The sequence below is a fragment of the Pogoniulus pusillus genome, chromosome 2 (assembly GCF_015220805.1).
Source record: "Pogoniulus pusillus isolate bPogPus1 chromosome 2, bPogPus1.pri, whole genome shotgun sequence".
NCBI classification, from domain to species: Eukaryota; Metazoa; Chordata; class Aves; order Piciformes; family Lybiidae; genus Pogoniulus; species Pogoniulus pusillus.
Window position 1 is genome coordinate 34422434 of NC_087265.1, and position 20244 is coordinate 34442677.

Here is a 20244-nt window from a genome sequence, read left to right on the forward strand (position 1 = left end):
ATTAAACACTAAAATTACATTTCGGTATTGGTTGATTGAAATAAAGTTTCCTCGAATGCAAAGCAAGTGCTCATACTTAGTATCTTGTATTAAAATGGTACTTTTCTTTTTTTTACCTGTTGTCATGACAACTCCAGCAAGGACTTTTCTTCGTGCATGTGGAGATGTGAAATTCTCTGTCAAGTCACTGAATTTGTCTACAACCAAGCGTGCAACTGAATCAGCTAAAACCTGCAGGATCAGACAGAAAAGGGCCTTAGACAATTAAACCATTTAAAAATTAAAGCAGCATCAGATCATCGAGCTTTGCACTTTTACATTATTTGACACAAATCAAACTATATTTTGTTCACTTTAAAAGTGGACTTTGAGGCATCAACAGTATGTCAAGGAGGTGGTTTGGTCCAATTCTCAGTCATTCTGAGCATTTGCAGCCCTAAGAGCATCTACAAAAACAGGGTCAGACAGCCCTAAGGCAAGCACCAATGCTCATGATCACTATGAACATGTGAGGCTTAGGAAAACAACTGGATAGACAGATAAGTCTATACTTTCATGCTCAAACCTCAAAATGCATCATTTCATATCCTCAACATTGAACCTAACAAAAAGATTGAAGTACAAAACCCAGGCTCCTCAAATCAATGTGCAAACCTTTTATGATTATCAGAATCATGATCTAGCTATTACATCTACAAGAACAAATCTCTTTTCAACATTGGTTAAGCATTTTTTTTCCCTTGTTTATACAAGACATGTACAAATTTAGGAAAAGAAAATGTCACTTTATAACCCAAAATAAACTATGTCAAAATCAGAATTCATCTCTTTTACCTTCATGAAAACCTGAACGATCAGTCACAGCCTTGTTGTGTCTTGCCAGCAGGCTTAGCAACCAAGTCAGTCATGCTGTAAATGGAGTTAATGTCTAATATTAAGCAAACCTTCAGAATACCAGCCCTGCTCTTGCTGAACAGTGGTTCAGTTCAACACTGCAGCTAATCTCACCTGCCATTTATAAGGCAGTTGGAACTGTAACAGCTGGAAGAGATGAATCAAGATGAAATGTTCACATGAAAAGAAACTGAAAACCACAGCAATCTATGCAACATCATGGCTAGTACTGCTGGTTGTTCCCAAGGGAGTGGCTAAGAAAGGCAAGATACAAGCTAGATGCCACAATGAGCAGTCAGCAGGCTGGCAGGAGAAACAGGGCAGACCATCCCCATCCATCTTCTACCAGCACCTGTAGCAAGAGAAGAGGAGCGGACAGGGAGGGAGCTCAGTCTCCTATCTCAAGGTGCCAGGTGTAAAGAACTTGATCCAGCTGTCCATGTGTTGGTATCCAGCAATATCTGAGATATTCTGGGGTAACCACTTGGCCAAAAGGTTAACACACCGGAAGAACACAGGTCCTGTGTCATATCTGCCAGCACCATGCAGATGTCTCCAGGCACCCAAGAGCATCCAAAATGGTGCCAAACACAAAAGTAAGCAACTACATCAAGCCCCAAAGAACATTTGTGGCTGTTAAGTAATGGAAGATCATCACATTCATCCCTCCCTAAGACCCAAGGCTAATCAACAGGACTGACAGGCAGCAGCTTCAGGGCACCCACTTCAAACAGCATGAACTCCTGAATGAGTTCTAAAACCAGACTACGAGAGTCAAAAGGAAATAAAAACAAAGAGGATTTGAAGATTCTCAGTCTGATTTGCCACCACTTTCTTCAGACTGCTCCTGTGGTGCTGGTTTGAGGGTAATTTGAACATTTTAATGAGAGAAATTAGATCATTGGTTGTGAAAAGAAACTCATGATGAAGTCTGTACCATTCACTGGTTTGCTGAGAGGGATAAAGAGCCAAAATGTCAACAATTTGTCCCACTCTGGTCTGTGATGCTGGAGCTATTCACTTCCTCTTCACCCCATTCTAATATATTTTCTACTAATCTTGGTTAACAGAAGACAATCTAAGCTTTGCTGGTTGTTCTATTTGTCTCTCTGGGAAAGTAGAGAGAGAAAGAGAGGATAGCTTTGAGCCCCTCTGGGCAGCTTTATTTGTCCAGGAGGGAGTTTGGATTTCTGTAGTATTTCTAATTTGTATATAATTGTAAATACTTGTAAATATATTGTGTATATATGCTTGCAAATTTTGCTTTGCTCTAAATATCATCTTACTTCCAAACCATCTGAGCTAGTCTGGCAAATTCCAATAGTGGAGGTGGGGAAAGTTCCTCACCCACCACATTCTGAGAATGGACAGCCTGGAAATAATGTGGAGGAGCCCTCAAAGTTAACTTCCTTCTGGAAAAGGTTTAGCAGCCAAGGAAGCAATAATTAAAGCTCACATGTCATGATTTCGGAGCTCAACAGCTTCTTCTTCCCAGAATCTGGCTGGAGACAGCAGCCAGCAGTCAGTGGTGACTGAGGTCACATTTGCACCAAGTGTTGGTCCATGTTTTGCAACTGCACAACCTGCAGAGTCAGAAGTTTCCTAACATTGCAAATAACATTTTTCTTCACATGTCTGAACGGACTGCAACTCAGAAACTTAAATCAACAGAGACATTTTTCAAGAACACAGTTTTGCTGAGGCTACAAATATGTCTGCTTTTCAAACAAGGTCTTTTTATTCTTGGACCCAGAATTGTTGTACAGTCTGTATTTTGACAACACCATGACCACGCAGCACAAAATCTGCACTTAATTGTGCCTGTACTTACCTAGTGCAGAAAGCTGAACTTTAATATAATACACGCACACAAAAATAATGAGCAAGAGTTTCATTAGCACCTTGGGTTTAGAAGCAAAAAATGAATACACCAAAGGTGTAAATTATTAACCTCCCTGCAGAGCCTCCATTCCAGTGTTTTATCCATAGTCCCACTGCATAATTATGGATACTGTTTTTCATCTGCGCAGTGGAGACCTTATTGTAACCTTCCAGTACTTAAAGGGGACATTTAAGAAAAATAGGGACAATCTTTGTAGAAGGCCCTGTTGCAAAAAGACAGGGGTGATGTTTTAAACAAAACTAGGCATAAGGAAGGCATTTTTTACAATGAGAGTGGTGAAGCACTGGCATAGGTTTACCAGAGAGGTGGTAGAAGCCCCATCCCTGGAAACATTCAAATTCAAATTAGACAGGGTTCTGAGCAACCTGATGTAGTTGAAAATGCTCCTGGTCATTGCAAGTGGGTTGGACTAGACAAAGGTCCCTTCCAACCCAAAGCACTCCACAATTCTAAGTCTTATGATCTCATTTCTGTAATATATATCTTAGAGCTTACATCATGATGTGCTGGACAGGAGAACAGATCTGGCAGCTGACAAGATACCAGGTAATGTAAAATCATGCCAAATGACATTACGATGGAATAAGTTAGTGAAACAAGCTTTTCCTGATCTCCCCAAAAAATACATGCTGCAGAGAGGCTCCAAAGCCTGCCAGAGAGGCTCCAAAGCCTGCCAGAGAGGCTCCAAAGCCTGCCAGAGAGGCTTGCCATCCAGGTAATAAACAGTATGGGTTGCCCCGTCTCCAAAAACAAAGTAAGCATGATGAACTGATGAACTCCTAACTGGAGGGATCTTCTCCAACACTGAGCTCCACCAAAGCACCAAGTTCAGCACAGAACAGAAACAGTAATACCAAAATGCTGCCAAAGGTGAACAGAGAAGGATGCTCCCACCAATATCATCGAACAAGGATAATTCACCACACTGATCCTCAATCTACTTGGTCAAACAGAGGCTAATCTGCAGAGATATGCCATTGCCATTCCCTGGGGGATCCACAGCTGGTTTGGGGAGGTTCTCACCAAGAGGCAGGAAATGAAGCTGCCAGATGTTTTTGGGAAGAAACCCATGGCCAACTTATCGGCTGACAAAAGACTGTCTGAACAGCATTTGGGTAGGATGCTTGTGTACAAGGTGGACACACTAGCTTTTTCACAAACCACTGGGGTTTTTTTACATAATAAGCAAAGCAGAGCAAGCTGTGGTGTTGGTATACAAGCGAGAAGATGGCGAGTCCCTCTGGGAAGATGAAAGCTGGCACGGAAGGATGAGATGGAGCTGCATCTCAAACAGCCTGGAACTAAGCTGCTGGCAAGGAAACCTAAAAACGCTTGAATGAACATGAAACCAGACACTGGGGAGAGCTGATAAGAGGGACTAAGCAGAGCTCAAGCGAGACAAATGACCGCTACAGATGCAAACAATATGCGAGAAACTGTAAAGGGGGAGAGGGAGGCAGAAATCACTGCCAGAAAATAGGCTGATAAATTAATGATTTTTTTGATTCTATTAAATATCAAATTGCATGACAACAGGTGGGTGGTGAGAAATAAACACTTGAAAATGGCTACAGATTTAGTTACTAAGATTTTGGTCTGTTTTTGGAACACTTGCTTGATAGATTAGAATAATTATTTTTTTCTCCAAGGTGGTCTATTGCATTAACATAGTTAAGAGTCACTAAGAGCATTGAAGAGGTGGGAATAAGGCAGGCTATGATCAGACCACTGCAATGCCAGGTGCAAGGCTTACTGGCCTAAAATTGATGTACTTGATGACCCATATAAAAAAACAAGGACTTGAAGCTGTTTTTCCAACAGGCCCAGGGCACTGATTGGCCTGAGTAGGGTTCTTCCACTTCTTCACAGAATCATAGAATCAACCAGGTTGGAAGAGACCTCCAACATCATCCAGTCCAACCTAGCACTCAGCCCTGTCCAGTCAACTAGACCATGGCACTAAGGGCCCCATCCAGTCTTTTCTTGAACACTTCCAGGGACGGTGCCTCCACCACCTCCCTGAGCAGCCCATTCCAATGCCAATCACTCTCTCTGGCAAGAACTTCCTCCTAACATCCAGCCTATACTTCCCCGGGCACAACTTGAGACTGTGTCCCCTTGTTCTGTTGCTGGTTGCTTGAGAGAAGAGACCAACCCCCACCTGGCTACAGCCTCCTTTCAGGTAAATTCTTCTGATTTTACTCCCTTTCATACAAATAAATATTAATTGGAAAAGAAATTGAGCTCATGTCTCGCCTTCCCAGTGACTGCCCTAACATCTGACACACAGCTTCTCTATCTCGCTCCTGCATTAAATCATTATTCAAAGTTGGGAAATTCTAAAAAAGAAAGCCCTAAAATAGCTGAGAGTTTGCTCACTGAGGCATGTGAGCTCAAAGCTATTCTGGGTGCATTGTTCCTCTCTCCGATGAAGTTACAGGGAATCCAATTCATCGCTACAGACAGATTTTTGTTAGTATCTGTCTTGCAGCAATGTTGTGGCAGAACCCTCCTGACCATCCATGTTTTAAAATATTCTGAAGCTGAAGAAGTTAAAGTTTGTCTGGATCTGAAGAAGACCTTGGCAGCCCCCTGAGATCACCCCAGATGAATGCTGCCAATCACCTGTGTGGTGGAAACAAAGGCAGTAGGAGCTGGGGAAGTTCCCCAGCACAGGCTAACAGCACCCAGATCTCACTGTGCAACTGACCCAGGGCCTCCCAATATTTGTGCTCTCCTTGGATCTCCAGTGATCATTGTCACACACAAATGTTCTCCCTCAGCTTTATTTCTTATCACCTCTACAGTTCAGAGCTTATGTGAACTTCCACAAGCTGACAAGCAATGGCAGTGCTCATGGTAAAACCAAGGTCAACCAGGACCAGTACCTCTCCTCTGCTGGTGGCAAGCACACACCTTTCAGAGAAGGAAGATGTAAATCCACACTAATTAAACAGGGTAACTATTTCCTAGTTCTCAAAAATTTCCTGTACCTAAAGAAATTCCTGTCTGGCAGTAGAGTCTCCTACTCCATAAGCAGATACATCTTTTACATTTCCTCCAATACCACAGCAATTATTCCAATGTATAATTAATTCCCATAAATATATTCAGTATTATGGTTTTGCTAGATCTGAATGTTACATTATCATTCTCCTGTCTACTGCAAGAAACTGCCTACAGCTTTTCAGTACCTCTGCAGAAGCAGCTGTCCCAGAAGTCAGATCATTTACATTATTAATTTGTCTATCATTCTTATATCTGAACACTTCTTTTCTAGTTTCCCCCTGCTCCAGACTTAACCAGGACTGACACAGCACTCCCAGTAAAAGCAGCCATGGCAGTACTCATCCTCACTCCACGTCTTCATAGAGTCATAGAATGGTTTAGGTTGCAAGGGGCCTCAAAAATTCCAGTTCCCCCCCCGCCATGGGCAAGGACACCTTCCACTACACCAGCTCAACATTTTGTTTCAATGTCTGTCCACAATGATACACAAGATAAATTGGATTTGCAACACAATTAGGTGAATGAGTACAAAAAAATCCCTCCAGTGGATTTTTGAAAATTAATTTCAGCTGCAGCTACGGTGCCTATTTGTGTAGCAAAAGTTGCTTTGTCTCACAATAGCTCAGCTTTCAGTAAACTAAATATCTCTGTATTTAAGCTCCAGTATTTGCAATTCTGATTCTCTCATTTCCACCTCTTTGCATTTTGGCTGTCAGCTATCTTTTAAAGTAAACAGTGTGAGGAAATCTGGGAAGTATCATCCTAAAACTTAAATGGAGGTTTTCCTAACAGAGGCCATCAGTGGTCTAAAGAGGACCCCTTCACCAGCAGGTTCCTACCATCAGATGAAAACCATTTCTACCAGCACTGCCAAGTGCTCTGTTGAGTCCCTTAAAGAGGCTGTGTAAGCTGTCATTCACCAGGCTGCTGGGTAGAGAAACCACTTCACCCTCTGTGCTAGTTTGAAGCTAGCTAGAATGTTTTGGTGAGAAGAACTAGATTAGAAGCTGTGAAAGGGAAACAATGGTGATGTCTGCTTCACTCATAGGCTTGCTGAGATGTATAAGAACAAGAGGGTAAATACAGATAAGGAACTGTCTGGACCATGAGCTGCATTTCTCTCTAACCTAACCTGCTGTTTCTCTGATTTATCCACCTTCTTCCTAACGCCCCTGGCTGATCCTCCATTTTTCCTTGGGCACAAGGCAACATCTGGGATAAGGTAGAGAGGGGTAGGAGAAGGTGGAAGAGCCGTTGGGAGCCCTTCCTGGGGACTCAGGTTTCTGGGAGGGCAGTTGTGTTTCTGTGTTACCTTTTACCTTGTATATTTCTGTATATAACTGTATATATTGTAAATACCTGCACAAATATTGTGCTAAACTGTAAATACAAAGCTTCATTCAATTTCCAGAGCTGGTTGCGTCTAGTCTGGGTGATTTCCAAAGGGTGGGGGGGATGATAACATCCTCTTAGAATGACATCTCTTTCACGTCACACATTTCGCTCTTTCCTAATTCTTCAATCCAGTTCCAATTTTCACCATTTTCCTAATTCAAGAACTAACAACACACAAAGTACTGGCAGTGAAATATTTTTGGTGTTCGGGGCCAAATGTGTGTCTAAAAGCACAGCAGAGAATGCAGTCTGTATTACTGAATCTACTAAAGAAATCTAGCTACCTGAAACAGCATGAGCCTAGATTTGAAAATGAAGGAAATAGTCATCAGTAATGCAATACAGTGTGGAACATTAAAAAACAAAGCACACAGAAATTTCTGAGCCACCTATATTGCCCATGTCCTTTGGGAAAACAACGTCCTTAAACCAATCACATCACCAACTTACCAACCTACCCACCTATTCTTCAGTGGTCTTTCAGTATCAGTTCAGACCAGTATATTAAAACTGCAATGAAATCTAAGCTAATGATTTTGAGATAAAGCCACAGAAATTCTAGTAATACAGAGATAGGAAGCAGCAAAACAGTCACGGGCAAGCATTTGAATTTAGACAGGCATACAATATCATTAAAAAGATCCAAAAGACATAGCAGCAAGAGAGGAATCAAACAATATTTACTACACTTTGACTGGAGAGAAACATACACAAGGGAGTAAGGGAGAAATTTTCTTCTTTCTTTTATTTTTAATTACCTCATTCTAGCTACTTCAAATTTCTAGTCTATATCTGGTATAGAATCATAGAAACATTCAGCTTGGAGAAGACCTCTAAAATCATCAAGTCCAGCTGCCAGCCCAACACAACCACAACCACAATCACTAAACCACAGCATTTAGATGGTGTTGGGTGATAGATTGGACTTTGTGATCTCGGAATTCTTTTCCAACCTCACTGAATCACAGAACTGTTGACCCAAAATGCTGTATCTACATGTTTGTCGGGCATCTCCAGGGATGGAGATACTTTCCCTAGTTCATTAATTATTTAACTATTTCTTACTCAGATTCAGTTGCCTATGTAACTTACCTATTAACTAATCTGATCAGAGCACAACCCTTTACGCGACAGTTATTTGACCATATGTCTTGGACACATGCACTGCAAGTGTGTCATTTATTGAGACTCTGCAAATACACGGCAACTGCATCAGCCTCACATACTTTGTCCTCGACTTCCACTACACAGCTTCATTACTGCCAACAACTTCAGTTTGCAAAAAGAGAACACTTTTTACTCTGCTATAACCTGGTGTATCAAATAGCTTTACTTAAAGCGTCGATTTTGACTTGAACTCCATTTCACAAGACAAGATTCAACCTCTCCTCAGCACAAACCATAATCCAAGCTGGCACAACACTGGGCTTAGTGCTCTTTGATGTGACATGATCAAGGCTGAAAGCATCAGCAACAAAGGCTCCTCTGTCCAATAGAATACAAAGAGTTCATACAATTGTCAGAAGCCATAAATGGATAAGTCACTTAAAACACATATACATACATGCATGCCCACATCTATAGAAGCAGAATAAACAGTAGAAATGCTGTTCAAGCTGATTCAATATGCATAGCTTGGCTACTCTTGGTCATTACCCAAAGACATCAACAAAACCCAAAGGGCTTCTCACCTGTGGCAAGTGTAACTGGAGCCCCTCGCTGGGAATGGGCTGTCGAGATGGGGTCTGGTCCAGCTGCATGTTAAACAAGGATGCCAGGGCCGACTGAGCAGCCCGAGCTTTTGCCAGCTTTTTATTCCTTCCTGAGCCTTCAAAAGTCTGACCGTCCACTGCCACAGCCATGACAAAGTTTTTGGCATGGCTCTCCCCACTCTCCGAGAGAAACTCGTACTTCAGGCCCGGCCGCAGCTCGTTGAGGATCATGACAGGGTTCTTCCCACTGGCAGAGGGGTAGGGTGATGGCATGGGGAGAGGTGACTGTGAAAGACTGCTGGCTACAGCCGATGACGGCAAACTGTAGTCCCCACTAGAGCTATAGGACCCATCCCCATTGGACCCTAGGTAAAAGGAAGCATCAGAAGGGACTGGTGTCTCAAACCCATTGAAAAGGGTGTCAGGGAAGTCTGCTTGGTCAGAGGTGAAATCCGTATTGACTGACAGAGTCCTCCCCATGGCCAGGTGGGCTTCTGAGGCGTTTGGAAACTGGACAAAAGACCGCAGAGCCTTCTCAGCAGCATGAAGCTTGGCTTTCTTTTTTGTTGGGCCAGACCCTTCAAATACCTGCCCATTGACTTCGACTGCCATCACAAACATAGGGGCATGGACCGGCCCTGTCTGGGAGAGGAGTTTGTACTGTAAACCAGGTTTAATCTCATTGAGTTGCATCAGGGCGTTCTTTGGCAGAACGGGGCCAGGCATTTTCTTCCTCTTCTTTGGGCGAAATTTGGAGTGGCCATTGTTGCCCTCCTCCAAAGGACGCTTTCTGCTGCTGCTGCCACCACCATTGGAGAGCTGTGTTCCCTCCCCGGCACCTTGCCCACCGCCGTCCTTGGGGGGAACGTTGTCCATGTTGCGGTTTTCTTTAACATCAGTGCTGCTGGAACCTGCGGTGCCCAGAAAGAGTAACTTACAATGCCTTCGTTGCAGGATCTTGTAAATGCAAAATTTATAGATTCCTTTATCTCTCTTTGTAACTGGTTAAGTGATGTGTGCTCACAGCTTAAATGCTTTGCAACATGATCAGAGACAATAATGCAATACAGCCTCTCCATAATTCAAGAACTAACACATCGAAGAATGACTTTCAAACTGTGCAGGTGCCAAAACCATACAGCAATAAAACACCGCAGCCTTTTTGGTTTGTTTTTCACTTAAATCACACTGGAACAAACTTTTACTCCTAAGTTACATTCGGCCTGGAAAATGCTTTAAATCAGAAGCATAAGTTATAGCAGTATACACCTACTAAAAAAACTATTACCATTAATAACATAAAAATGGATGCTCAAGACCAGTCCTATGAGGTAGATATTTAGTTCTTCTTTATTCTTATTTTATTCATGTTACTTTTTCCCCCTTCAGTGATTTCAGTTGTCCAAATTGAGTAATGACATAAACAAAACCAGAGCCATGAAAAATGAGTCAGTTCTTTGGTAGACACCTGGACTGAAGAGTTGTTCAATGGCTGCCTTCCTCCTTAGCTATTCCATATTCTCTGTAGTCAGTTCTTTTTCTAGACTCTCTCTTCACCTCACCCCAATTTGCTACAGACGCCCACTGTGCCAACACCACTACAAGACTATTTTATGTATTTACACACAGCCTTCTATTAGGCAATCCTGTATTTGTCATTTATGAACTATTCTGTAATTTCTTGCAAGGTTAAGAAAACTGCTGTCAGAGTTAAAAATCCCCAAATCATGATACAGATCTTCTCAAACTATGGAAAATCATGAAGTTTGACAGAAGCTGAGCAATCACAATGATATTTAATGGGGAGAAAAAAGGTACTGTAGTAAATTATTTTCTGAAGTGGAAAGTTGGAGTGCTGATATGTCAAAGGTATACTTAAAGAATTATATTTGCTATAACTGCAAAGATCTCATTTTTACTCTGACAAAGAAGCTAATGAAATTTACTATTGGTGCTCTATATTTGCATTTGTGAATGAAAAAGTAAAATTAGTAGATTCTGTTTTGAAACTTGAAAATGTCTACATTACATCTACGCTGGTATTAGGTGAAAAGTATTAATTCAAATGGGAATAAATCATGGTGGAAGCTCTTTCACAGTGACAAAGTTCAGTCACACTTCACATCTTCCCTAAGAACCCCCTACCATGCACACATCACTTTTCCCAGGTTACAAAGCTGATGGAATGGTTACTAAATTTTCATTTATAACATCCTCCAGCAAAAGCTCGATAGGTTACTCCTTTCGGTGCTCAAAGAGAAAAAAAGAAGAAGAAAAACAAGATCAAGAGAAAAAGCCGAAGCAGGAACATGTTTTGTTAAGACACAGTAGCACAGCAAAGTTTTGTACAGCACTGAACATTAAATTCCAGTCAATTAAATTTGGCCAAGAACGAAACATTGAGTATTCTAAGTATTTTATTGCTAGAAATCTGCTAAATTTAATAAAGTATCTCTTGTAACATTCAGCCACAAATCAGACTGCTTGTAGAATGTGTTCTATAGGGCCACAGCTGTCAACCCACAATGTTCACACACATGTATTCATTAAACATCTATCTGTATCTACATCTCTATCAATCTATCTCTCTGTATACACACACACACATGTAAGGTGAAGGAATCTAAAGATAAAGGAGTGAATTTTTAAATCATTCCCTGCACTGAATTTCTTACCTGAGGCTGTTATCTCAAAAAATTACATCTCATCTAAAACACCATTTCTGGAACTTTGCTCTTACTAGCAGCATCAGGTATTTGTGATCAATCAGTACAGTTCCCAAGCTAAACAGAAATCATTTAGTTGATGATAATTACAGGCTCCATTTTTAACTTTTTTTTTTTTAATATGAAGGCTACAACATACATAGTATTTGTGAAACCACAGAAGGAAAACACAAGTTGAATAGACTCTGGCTGAACATGTTCAAGAAAAAAGAGACTTGCATGTCAGCACAGCTATCTCATGCCATAGGAAGGGGAAGCACTCCTGACAGAGTGGGTGGGTAGGCTTGTAGGAAGCAAGAAACTTGCATGCTTACCTTATCTCAAAAAGAAAGAAGGAAAGAAAATTACTCCTTGCCTGAGTGCTACTGGGCTTTGTTAGCTTTGAAGGATCTGCATAGTGGAAAAAAAATAGGAGAGAAAGCAAGCAGGGAGCCAAACAGCCCAGAGACCATGGAAGTAAGCAAGTGTCTACATCATGGAGGTGATCCAAATCCAAGCCCTGAATGTGATGAAAAGACAAAGATTTTGCTTCTGAACCAGGAGGACCCAGGTTTGCTTCAATCCATAGCCAATGGATTGCAAAAAATAGTAACAGCTTCTCAGCCGGAGAGTGAAGAGATGTGTTTGGTCCTCTTCTTTAGCCTGTCCTGCACAGCAGTGGTGAGGTTCTCTAATTACGTTAGGGCTACAGAAGAGCTGACAGATTAGTCCAAAAGTAAGATTAACTATCACCACCTGTGAACAGTTAGAGAAGTTATCTCAATTTTGTCCTATCTGGATATGCAGTAACTCCCCCAACACAGCCTCTTCCTACTGTTCAGAAACTGCTCTCCCTTTTCCAGGCATCTCACCTGCTTAAAGAAGAGCAGCCTTCCTTGCTCATTTTTGTCTTGCCCTGGTCTCAACCTGTGACTGGGCAACCAGCAGATGCCAAGAGAGGGTATTAAAAGACAGCAAGGATACATGGACCCTTCCCCAGGGCAGCTTCTCAGCCTGCATAGAGCCACAACTCTGGACCATCCCAGAGAGCCTGGCAGGGAGACATGAGTTTGGCTTTTCCCACCACAAATTTTTCTAACTGCTTTGCAAGACCCTATAAACTTTTGGTATCCACAATGTCCTGGACAGCACACTTCACAATTTGATCACATTGCATGAAAACACCTCCCATTGCTTGCTGTGAACCTCCATCTGCTAGTCTCAATGTATCCATATCTTTTAATGCTTTATACTTTCTTTATAATTTGAGGATATTAAATGCTCCATGCTGTGGGAGTGTCAAAACCTTTACTGAAGCCCAGGTAAACAACATCCACAGCCTGTGAGCACACTCAAGATAATCTGAGAAGCCTGCAGTTCCCCAGATCCTTCTTCCGGCCCCTCTTGTAGATGGGCGTCACACCTTGGACTGCTGATAAATGATGGAAGGTGGCTTGGTGAGCACTTCTGCCAGCTCTGTCACTACCCTTGCAGGGAATCTCATCTAGCCCCACAAATTTGTATGCATCTAAGTGATGTAGTAGGTCACTGACCATTTCCTCTTAAGATTATTCAGGCTTCATACTGCTCCTCATCCCTGTCTTTCCAGCTCAGGGTGCTCCATCACAGCTGCTGTGTATTCAACTCTTTAAAGTAGCTTTAATATCATAGATTGGAAGCAACATTAGAGATCATCTACTCCAACCTCCCCACCCTGGGCAGGGTCACCTCACAACTAGACTCGGCTGCTCAAGGCCTCATCCATCCTGGCCTTGAACACCCCCACAGAGCAGGCACTCACAACCTCCCTGGACAGCCTATTTCAGGGTCCCACTACCCTCGTACTGAAGAACTTCTTCCCTAGATCCAGTCTGAACCTACTCATCCTCAGCTTAAAACTATTCCCTTGTGTCCTATTGTTAGACAGTCCCTCTCTGGCCTGTCTGTAGGAAGGCAGCTATAAGGTCCCACCCAGAGTCTTCTCTTCTCCAGGCTGAGCTCCAGCTCCCTCAGCCTATCTTCATAGCAGGATTGTCCCAGCCCTTGGATCATCTTCATGGCCCTCCTCTGGACTCACTCTCACTCCAACAGCTCCATGTCCTTATGATGGGGGCAGCCAGAACTGGATGCAGTACAGAGATAAACACTTGATAATGGGATCCTGTTTTCTTGAATGTTGATACTACCCACAACTTAAGAATAAGACATTTTTTGCAACACTAGCTTATTTTCTAGCCACTAAAAATAGTTGGTAGCCATGACTAGAGATTTCATTGACATCTGTAGAAGCTGCTTTGGTAAAAATCACAGCTGACAATATCACATACCGACAGTTGCAGCAGGAGAAAAGTCCTGCCTCTGAAATCTCTTTTGAGGGGCTTACAAAGAGTACTCAAAGAAGGAAAGAGGTGTAGGAAAATTCATTCTAGTAAATAAAAATATTCTCTCCATGTGTATTGGTTTATTTTTGGGTTTATTCCCTGTAATGAAAAACTGTCTGTAATTGAAGATACTTTATCCACTGGGAAACTTCGATCATTTGCTTACTGATACACGACACTCTCCCTGCTCTCTCTGATCTGGAGCACACTTAATTACATTGAGATGACTCTTAGCTGAATCGAAAGATGTTTCTAGCTACCCTTTACACTGCTGCTCTCATTCACTGGCCTGGGGAATTTCTGAGTAAGTCATCTTTTCAAAAAAAAAAAGAAAAAAGGAGGGAGGCAGGAAAAAAAAGATCTCTGCTGAGCATCTTCTTACGGAAAGGGCAAAAATGATGCAAGACAAAGGTCAGGACAGGCACATGCTTGAATCCCAAGTGTTTTGTAAAATGCCCCACTTCTCCTTGCCCATTACACAGTTGATAAGGATAAGCATTTAGCAAATTATTTATTCCTATTGTGTTGCTGCTTCTGCAAAGCTCTGTGACTTGGTGCTGGGATAAAATGCCGATGGGCTTCCAGCACTGCCTCCTGGGGCATTCAGAGTTCTGCAGACATACCCTCCATCCAAAACCCCAAATAAAACATTCTGAAAAAATAAAATCTTTCCCCAAATCTCATAAAATTTGCTCTATGTTCAATGCATAAAGAAGGAAGACCTTATACTCTGAAATCTGAGATACTGTATTTTCTCAGAGACATTCTCGTAACCTCACCAGCATTTCACATTCTATCCAAACCAACACAATTTTAATTCTGGCTTCTGCAAAGCCATTCTAATGCAACTGCAAGCTACAAATACTGCCTAAGTCCACCTTCCTTTCCTGTAAGATACTTCCCCAAAAGGCAGTTACATAAAATAATAAAACATTTAGTAGCAACTTACACAATTGTACCTTACAATCTGAAGAGATACAAAAATACAGAAAGGGAAGATTTTCTTCTTAAAATCCTTGCACAAATCAAGGTGAACAGCTTAAGAATTTGAACTGTGATTTCTCCCTTCCAGATTTATGATTTAACATTTCAATTTGTGTGGACATACAGGCACAGGAAGGTCTTATTGTAGGTTCATCCAAGTAGACATTATTATCTGTAGTTTCCTTTTGAAAACATGACACAAATGACATCTGAAAACATACTTCTGAGAGACAACTGCAGCTATACACAGCATTCCTCAAACTTGTAACAACTCCATGGAACTAGCCTCCTGACAAAACAAAAGGTTCAGTGCATGGTTTCCTATACTGATACATTAACACACAAAAATCTCAGAAGCAGATAAAAATTGAGTATTTTGCTTAAAGACACTTACAGAAGGCTCGTGTAAAGAGATGATATTTTCTCCGGCTCAGGAAGACACCTCTTGTTCATGCTCAGATATACTCCTTATTGAGATAAGGGGATGTTTTACCCCAAAAATAGTCTTATGTCAATTATCCAACTATAGCTCTTATTTTACTGAAACTCCCCCTTAGAAGCTACTTTTAGAAACAGCTAAAGCATCTATTGGAAAAAAATTCTTTTATACTAAGGAAAAGAAAGTATTAGCCAAGTATTCCTGTTGAGTTCACTATTGCAGTTGAAGAATAAAAGATACATTCTAGTCCAGACAATTTTAAGAGTTGAGGCAGGGGTGTTCAGTGGTTGTTTTTTTTTTTAAACACAATGATCTAACTTCTTTGTCTTCTGATTGAAATGTTCTGCAACTCTGAGTTACAACTCTGCTGTTTCAAAGCCTCCTACACTCCTGGGCTTTGTCAGCTTTGCTAGAGATGTGCCACTGAGCCATTGCCACTTAGGGGGAAAATAAGCACATTTGTTATGACATCATACACAATTATTTACAGTCAGGAACAGCACATCAGCATAGCAGCTACGGAAAAACTCTCCCACTCACAAAAGATAGTTGAAGGGTCAACAAACAGTAAATGTATTTTTATGATGTTTTAGTGAGGACAGTTTTCTCCACAGGTTATCAGATCTTAATCTTAACACAATCAGCAACCTCACAGCACTTCACCAGTGCACCAAGATGATCATTGCATTTTACTAGTTTTGTGCTTAGAGACACTTTAATTCAGTTGCTCAGGGTTGGAACAATCAGCATCTAATGCGAATAATTAGCTATACAAGACATGCAAGGAACTCTTCTAGGGTCTCCTTTTGCTTTTCCTTCCTCCATCTCTAGTTTCCCTCATTTAGTTTATATTCTCCCACTCCATGTTCTTTCCCTCGCCCCTTGCACTTCTGACTGTCCCTAGGCCTTGTCATCACCAATGAAGGTATTCTCATTCTCTTCTTCACTGACACCTCAAAACAGGAAAATATTTTGTTTGATTAATCTGTTGCTGGAAGAAAAATGAGACACAAGGCAGAACTATACCAGCATATAAAAGTGTGTTTAAAACCCTTTTAATGAAAAAACTCCAATCCACTCTTTTATATCACATTTTAGAACACACCCAAAAATATTTTTATGCTTCTTAAGTTTCTTCACAGTCTTCCCTGTGCTTGTGAGGAAAAAGTCACCTTCAGAAACCATTACATAGTTTACTAGTGTGTAAATAAACACATCTTACTCATGTTTTCTTCATCATCTACATCCATTGTGAAATTTTTTTGCTGGTTTCTTGGCTGGCGGAGACTGCTTCTGTCTGCAATACAGAACATGAAATAGTTACACTTTAGGGTACCAACAAAGAAAGTAAAGCATTAAATCCAACCCCTAACATCCTGTGACCCTGTAAAATCTCCTTTAAAAGCAGCAGCCTGGGCAGTGGCTTTGCTTTGGATTGTCCCTGGGTTTTGATCAATTCTCACATAGTATCTGCCCAAAATGCCTGCTTCTGTAGCTGAGGAGCACACTGCAGAGCTGTGAATTCAACAAGGTTTGCAAGAACTGGAATTTTATATGATGACAGCAGTTTCCTGGTGACTACAGCAGTTTTCATCTGAAAGTAAATTACTTGATCTCACTACCATTTGTTTTGTTGCTGTTGTTTTTTAAACTCCAAAATAATGCCAAATCCATTCTGCAGTTTGCCACACAAACAATTCAAGCGGTTTTGTGCTAGTTTGAAGCAGGCTAGAATGTTTTGGTGAGAGAAAGTAGATAATTGGCTGTGAAAGGAAAACATTGGTGATGTCTCCTTCCCTCACAGTCTCGCTGAGAGGTATGGGAACAAGAAAGTAAACATTAGATAACACTTTTCACCATCTTCTCTCTCTGCTTTTGGCTTCAGACTGAGATACATCTCCCTAACCTCACCGCCATTAACCTTGCTCCTTAACCTCTTGGCTGCACCTCTTCCTGAGAACTGGGGTAAGGTTGAGAGGGGCAGGGGGAAGGTGTAGGGGTGGTTGAGAGCCCCTCCTGCGGACTCAGGTTTCTGGGAGGGGAGTTGTGCTTCTGTATTACTTTTACTTTGTATATTTCTGTATATAACTGTATATATTGTAAATAGCTGCTTGTATATTGTGCTAGCTGTAAATAAATAGCTTCATTTATATTCCCAGAGCCCGTTTGAGTTAGCTGGGGTACCTTCTAAAGTGTGGGGGGGCAGGTAACAGCCAAACCACCACAAGTTTAAAGATGTAGCACCAAACTGATGAATGTTTGCTTTGGTTGCTTAAATCCTAAGACAAGATCCCTCCTGTAAGTGAGGCAACTGAAAGGTGTAACCCCATATCGGGTGAAGGACAGAGTGGGTAATGTAACCATTGCTCCTGCATGTGGCCCTTCTTACTTACAAAACATTCAGAGGACACTACATACAGCTTATCTGGCTGTGGAGAAACAGATTTTATGAACAACAGGGACTCCCGCTTCAAGAGCCACAGATCTAAAGGTGAATGTAAGCATCTGACATGCAAATTATGTAATCTACCTAGAAAACAGTTTGAAAGAAGGCAACTCTTTTTTTCCAAATCAAAAGCACTAATTTAAGGGTGATGAGTTTTGTGGGTTTGTTTTGTTTTTTTCCTGAAAACAAAGAAAGTAGTTAACATCTATTGCTTTTTAGGTAATCACTCCAATCTCATAATGCCACAACACAGCAATCACTGGACCCCAAAACCAAGCACAGATTTACACTTTTAACAAAAGATCCACTATTAAAGTGAAGGAAAAAGTCATGGAGCATCAATAGGCTTTGCACTCTTACACTGAATGGCTCAGGCCATGGAAAACTTTCTTGTACCTGCCACTCTTGAATGCTGAAAGAACTACCAGCCTTTCCCCTGTAGGTCATCATGTTGTTATGCTAGTGTGTTGTGCTGAACAAGAAATTGCAAATCTTTGTATGTTTAGCCTTGGCAAGTACGTGTTTTATTGCCTTTCTTGCAGTACTTTCTGTCCCTAGGCCCACTGACACTGGAGGCTGGCACAGTGATGCTCAAATGGCAGGTACACAAATGCCAGCAATAACCCACGAACAACAGAAATACTTACAAGGAAGAAGGAATGAGTGAGAGAACTGGGAAGGGAAAACAGATCTTTTCCATAGAATGTCAAAATAAACATCCACACTTTAGAGACAACTGCTTTCATGCGGGATGTGTATGGCTGGAGGTGCAGCAGGAGGAAGGGAGGACATGACACCAGGCACCTTGCTTTGTTTCCTGCTGGAGTGCGACACAAACGAGAAGCCAGAGACACTAAGCCGTTGAGACTTTGCTAGTCCCGGCTAGGGAGCAACAGACTTCAGAAAGATGACATCACCTCAGAAAATCTGAGATGTTATCCTACAGCATACTTTGAATACAAGCAAGACAAGTTCAGGAGGACCTCTGCCATCAGCTGGGCTTCCTGTAATACAACAGCTGAAGGCAGGTGTGCAGGATCAAGCTCACGAGTTCTGGAAACACCTGGCTCATCGATTTCTAACAACAAAGTGCACCATCCACTGCAGCACTGCTGGCTTGGGCATCTCTCTCACTCCTGGTCACTGTCCTTGCTAAAGCAGATGGGCAGAGCGAAGGGAGAGGATCATACAAATCACATAATCCTTCTTCCCTTAAAGAGATTAGAAATCTGAGCAGAACTTTTGATAAATAGGCTACTTCTATTTGCTCTGTAAAAGCTGCTTAAATTTGCTTTCCTATTACCACAGAAAAAGTCTGATTGCAATGCTAACTTACTCTGTACTACCAATAAGGCTGTAACTCGTGGCATACTAATATTACCATCAACCAGACTATTTAGTAATATTAGGGACAGTATTACACACAGTTATGCATAACAGTTGAGGGGAAACATTTCTCTACAGATTTCTCTACAGCAACAGAAGAAGCAACACATCAGTTTTAAAACATCTGCATCCCCATGACATACACATAACTGAATAAAGATCAAAAGTGTGAGCAAGCAGCTGGGAAATTCTTCTCAGTGATCAGAGTCAAGTGCTATTATCACTGCACTAGGCCAGTGAGATTTTGGAAGAGTGAGAAATGATGCAAGTATCAGGTTCAAGCCTGAACCAGAAGAAAAACAGGAAGAAGTTAGCTCCTGCTTTGATTTATTGCCTGCAGAAGCATAATGCCCAGCAATGCGCATCCCTCACAGACCAGATGAAGTGTTGCTACTGTCCTAACAAACTTGGTTCTCAAAACTCACATTTGCTCCTGCCTCAACATATTTACTGGGAGAGTTGGAAAACAAGACAAGCGTGCAGCACAAGCTAGGCAGCTGGTACAGCAGCTGCCTTGGTCTCTGCAGTTACTTAGATGTTGCTTAAAGCGTAAGAATTCATTAAGGTAATTTTTTACATGGCTATTGACTCTAAACTTGGTACTTTGCTAGGTAGGCTCAGAATGGCTTAATTTTTCTATTAGTTTTAACCTTGGTGACTACTTTAGAGGCATAGAACAAACAGATTTTTTCTCCTGTCAGAAAAAAAAACCACAACCAACAAATAACCCAAGTTCGCTCTTAAGTTCTAGAGCTGCTAAAGAAACATTTTATTGCACCTTCACATTTACATTATACAGCATCAGCACAACTCCAGTGTAACAAGAAGAAATTAGCTGACTGTAATCAACAGGACATGCAAATAATTGCCACCTTATTTAGCACATCAAACTGCAGTTACTCCTGCAGCACCACCGTGTGCTCAAGGACAAAAGACTTGGGACAAGTGCCATCTCATAGAATAGAATCAGTCTGGGTTGGAAGGCACCAC

General features: G+C 41.6%; 1 protein-coding gene across 7 annotated transcripts in view; it reads right to left on the reverse strand.

Moving 5' to 3' along the window:
- Positions 1-20244, reverse strand: part of ADARB1 (adenosine deaminase RNA specific B1) — a 76611-nt gene that overhangs the window by 25571 nt on the left and 30796 nt on the right. For 6 of the 7 annotated variants that reach the window (XM_064160366.1, XM_064160359.1, XM_064160378.1 and 3 more), the window contains exons 3-5: positions 16645-16719; positions 8893-9824; positions 117-231 (exon numbers count right to left, since the gene is read on the reverse strand). In XM_064160366.1, the coding sequence (XP_064016436.1) occupies positions 117-231; positions 8893-9824; positions 16645-16672 (1075 nt within the window). In that variant the 5' untranslated portion in view covers positions 16673-16719. Of the gene's footprint in view, positions 1-116; positions 232-8892; positions 9825-11953; positions 12030-16644; positions 16720-20244 lie in introns of those variants that run through there. The other variant, XM_064160353.1, reaches the window with a different exon arrangement.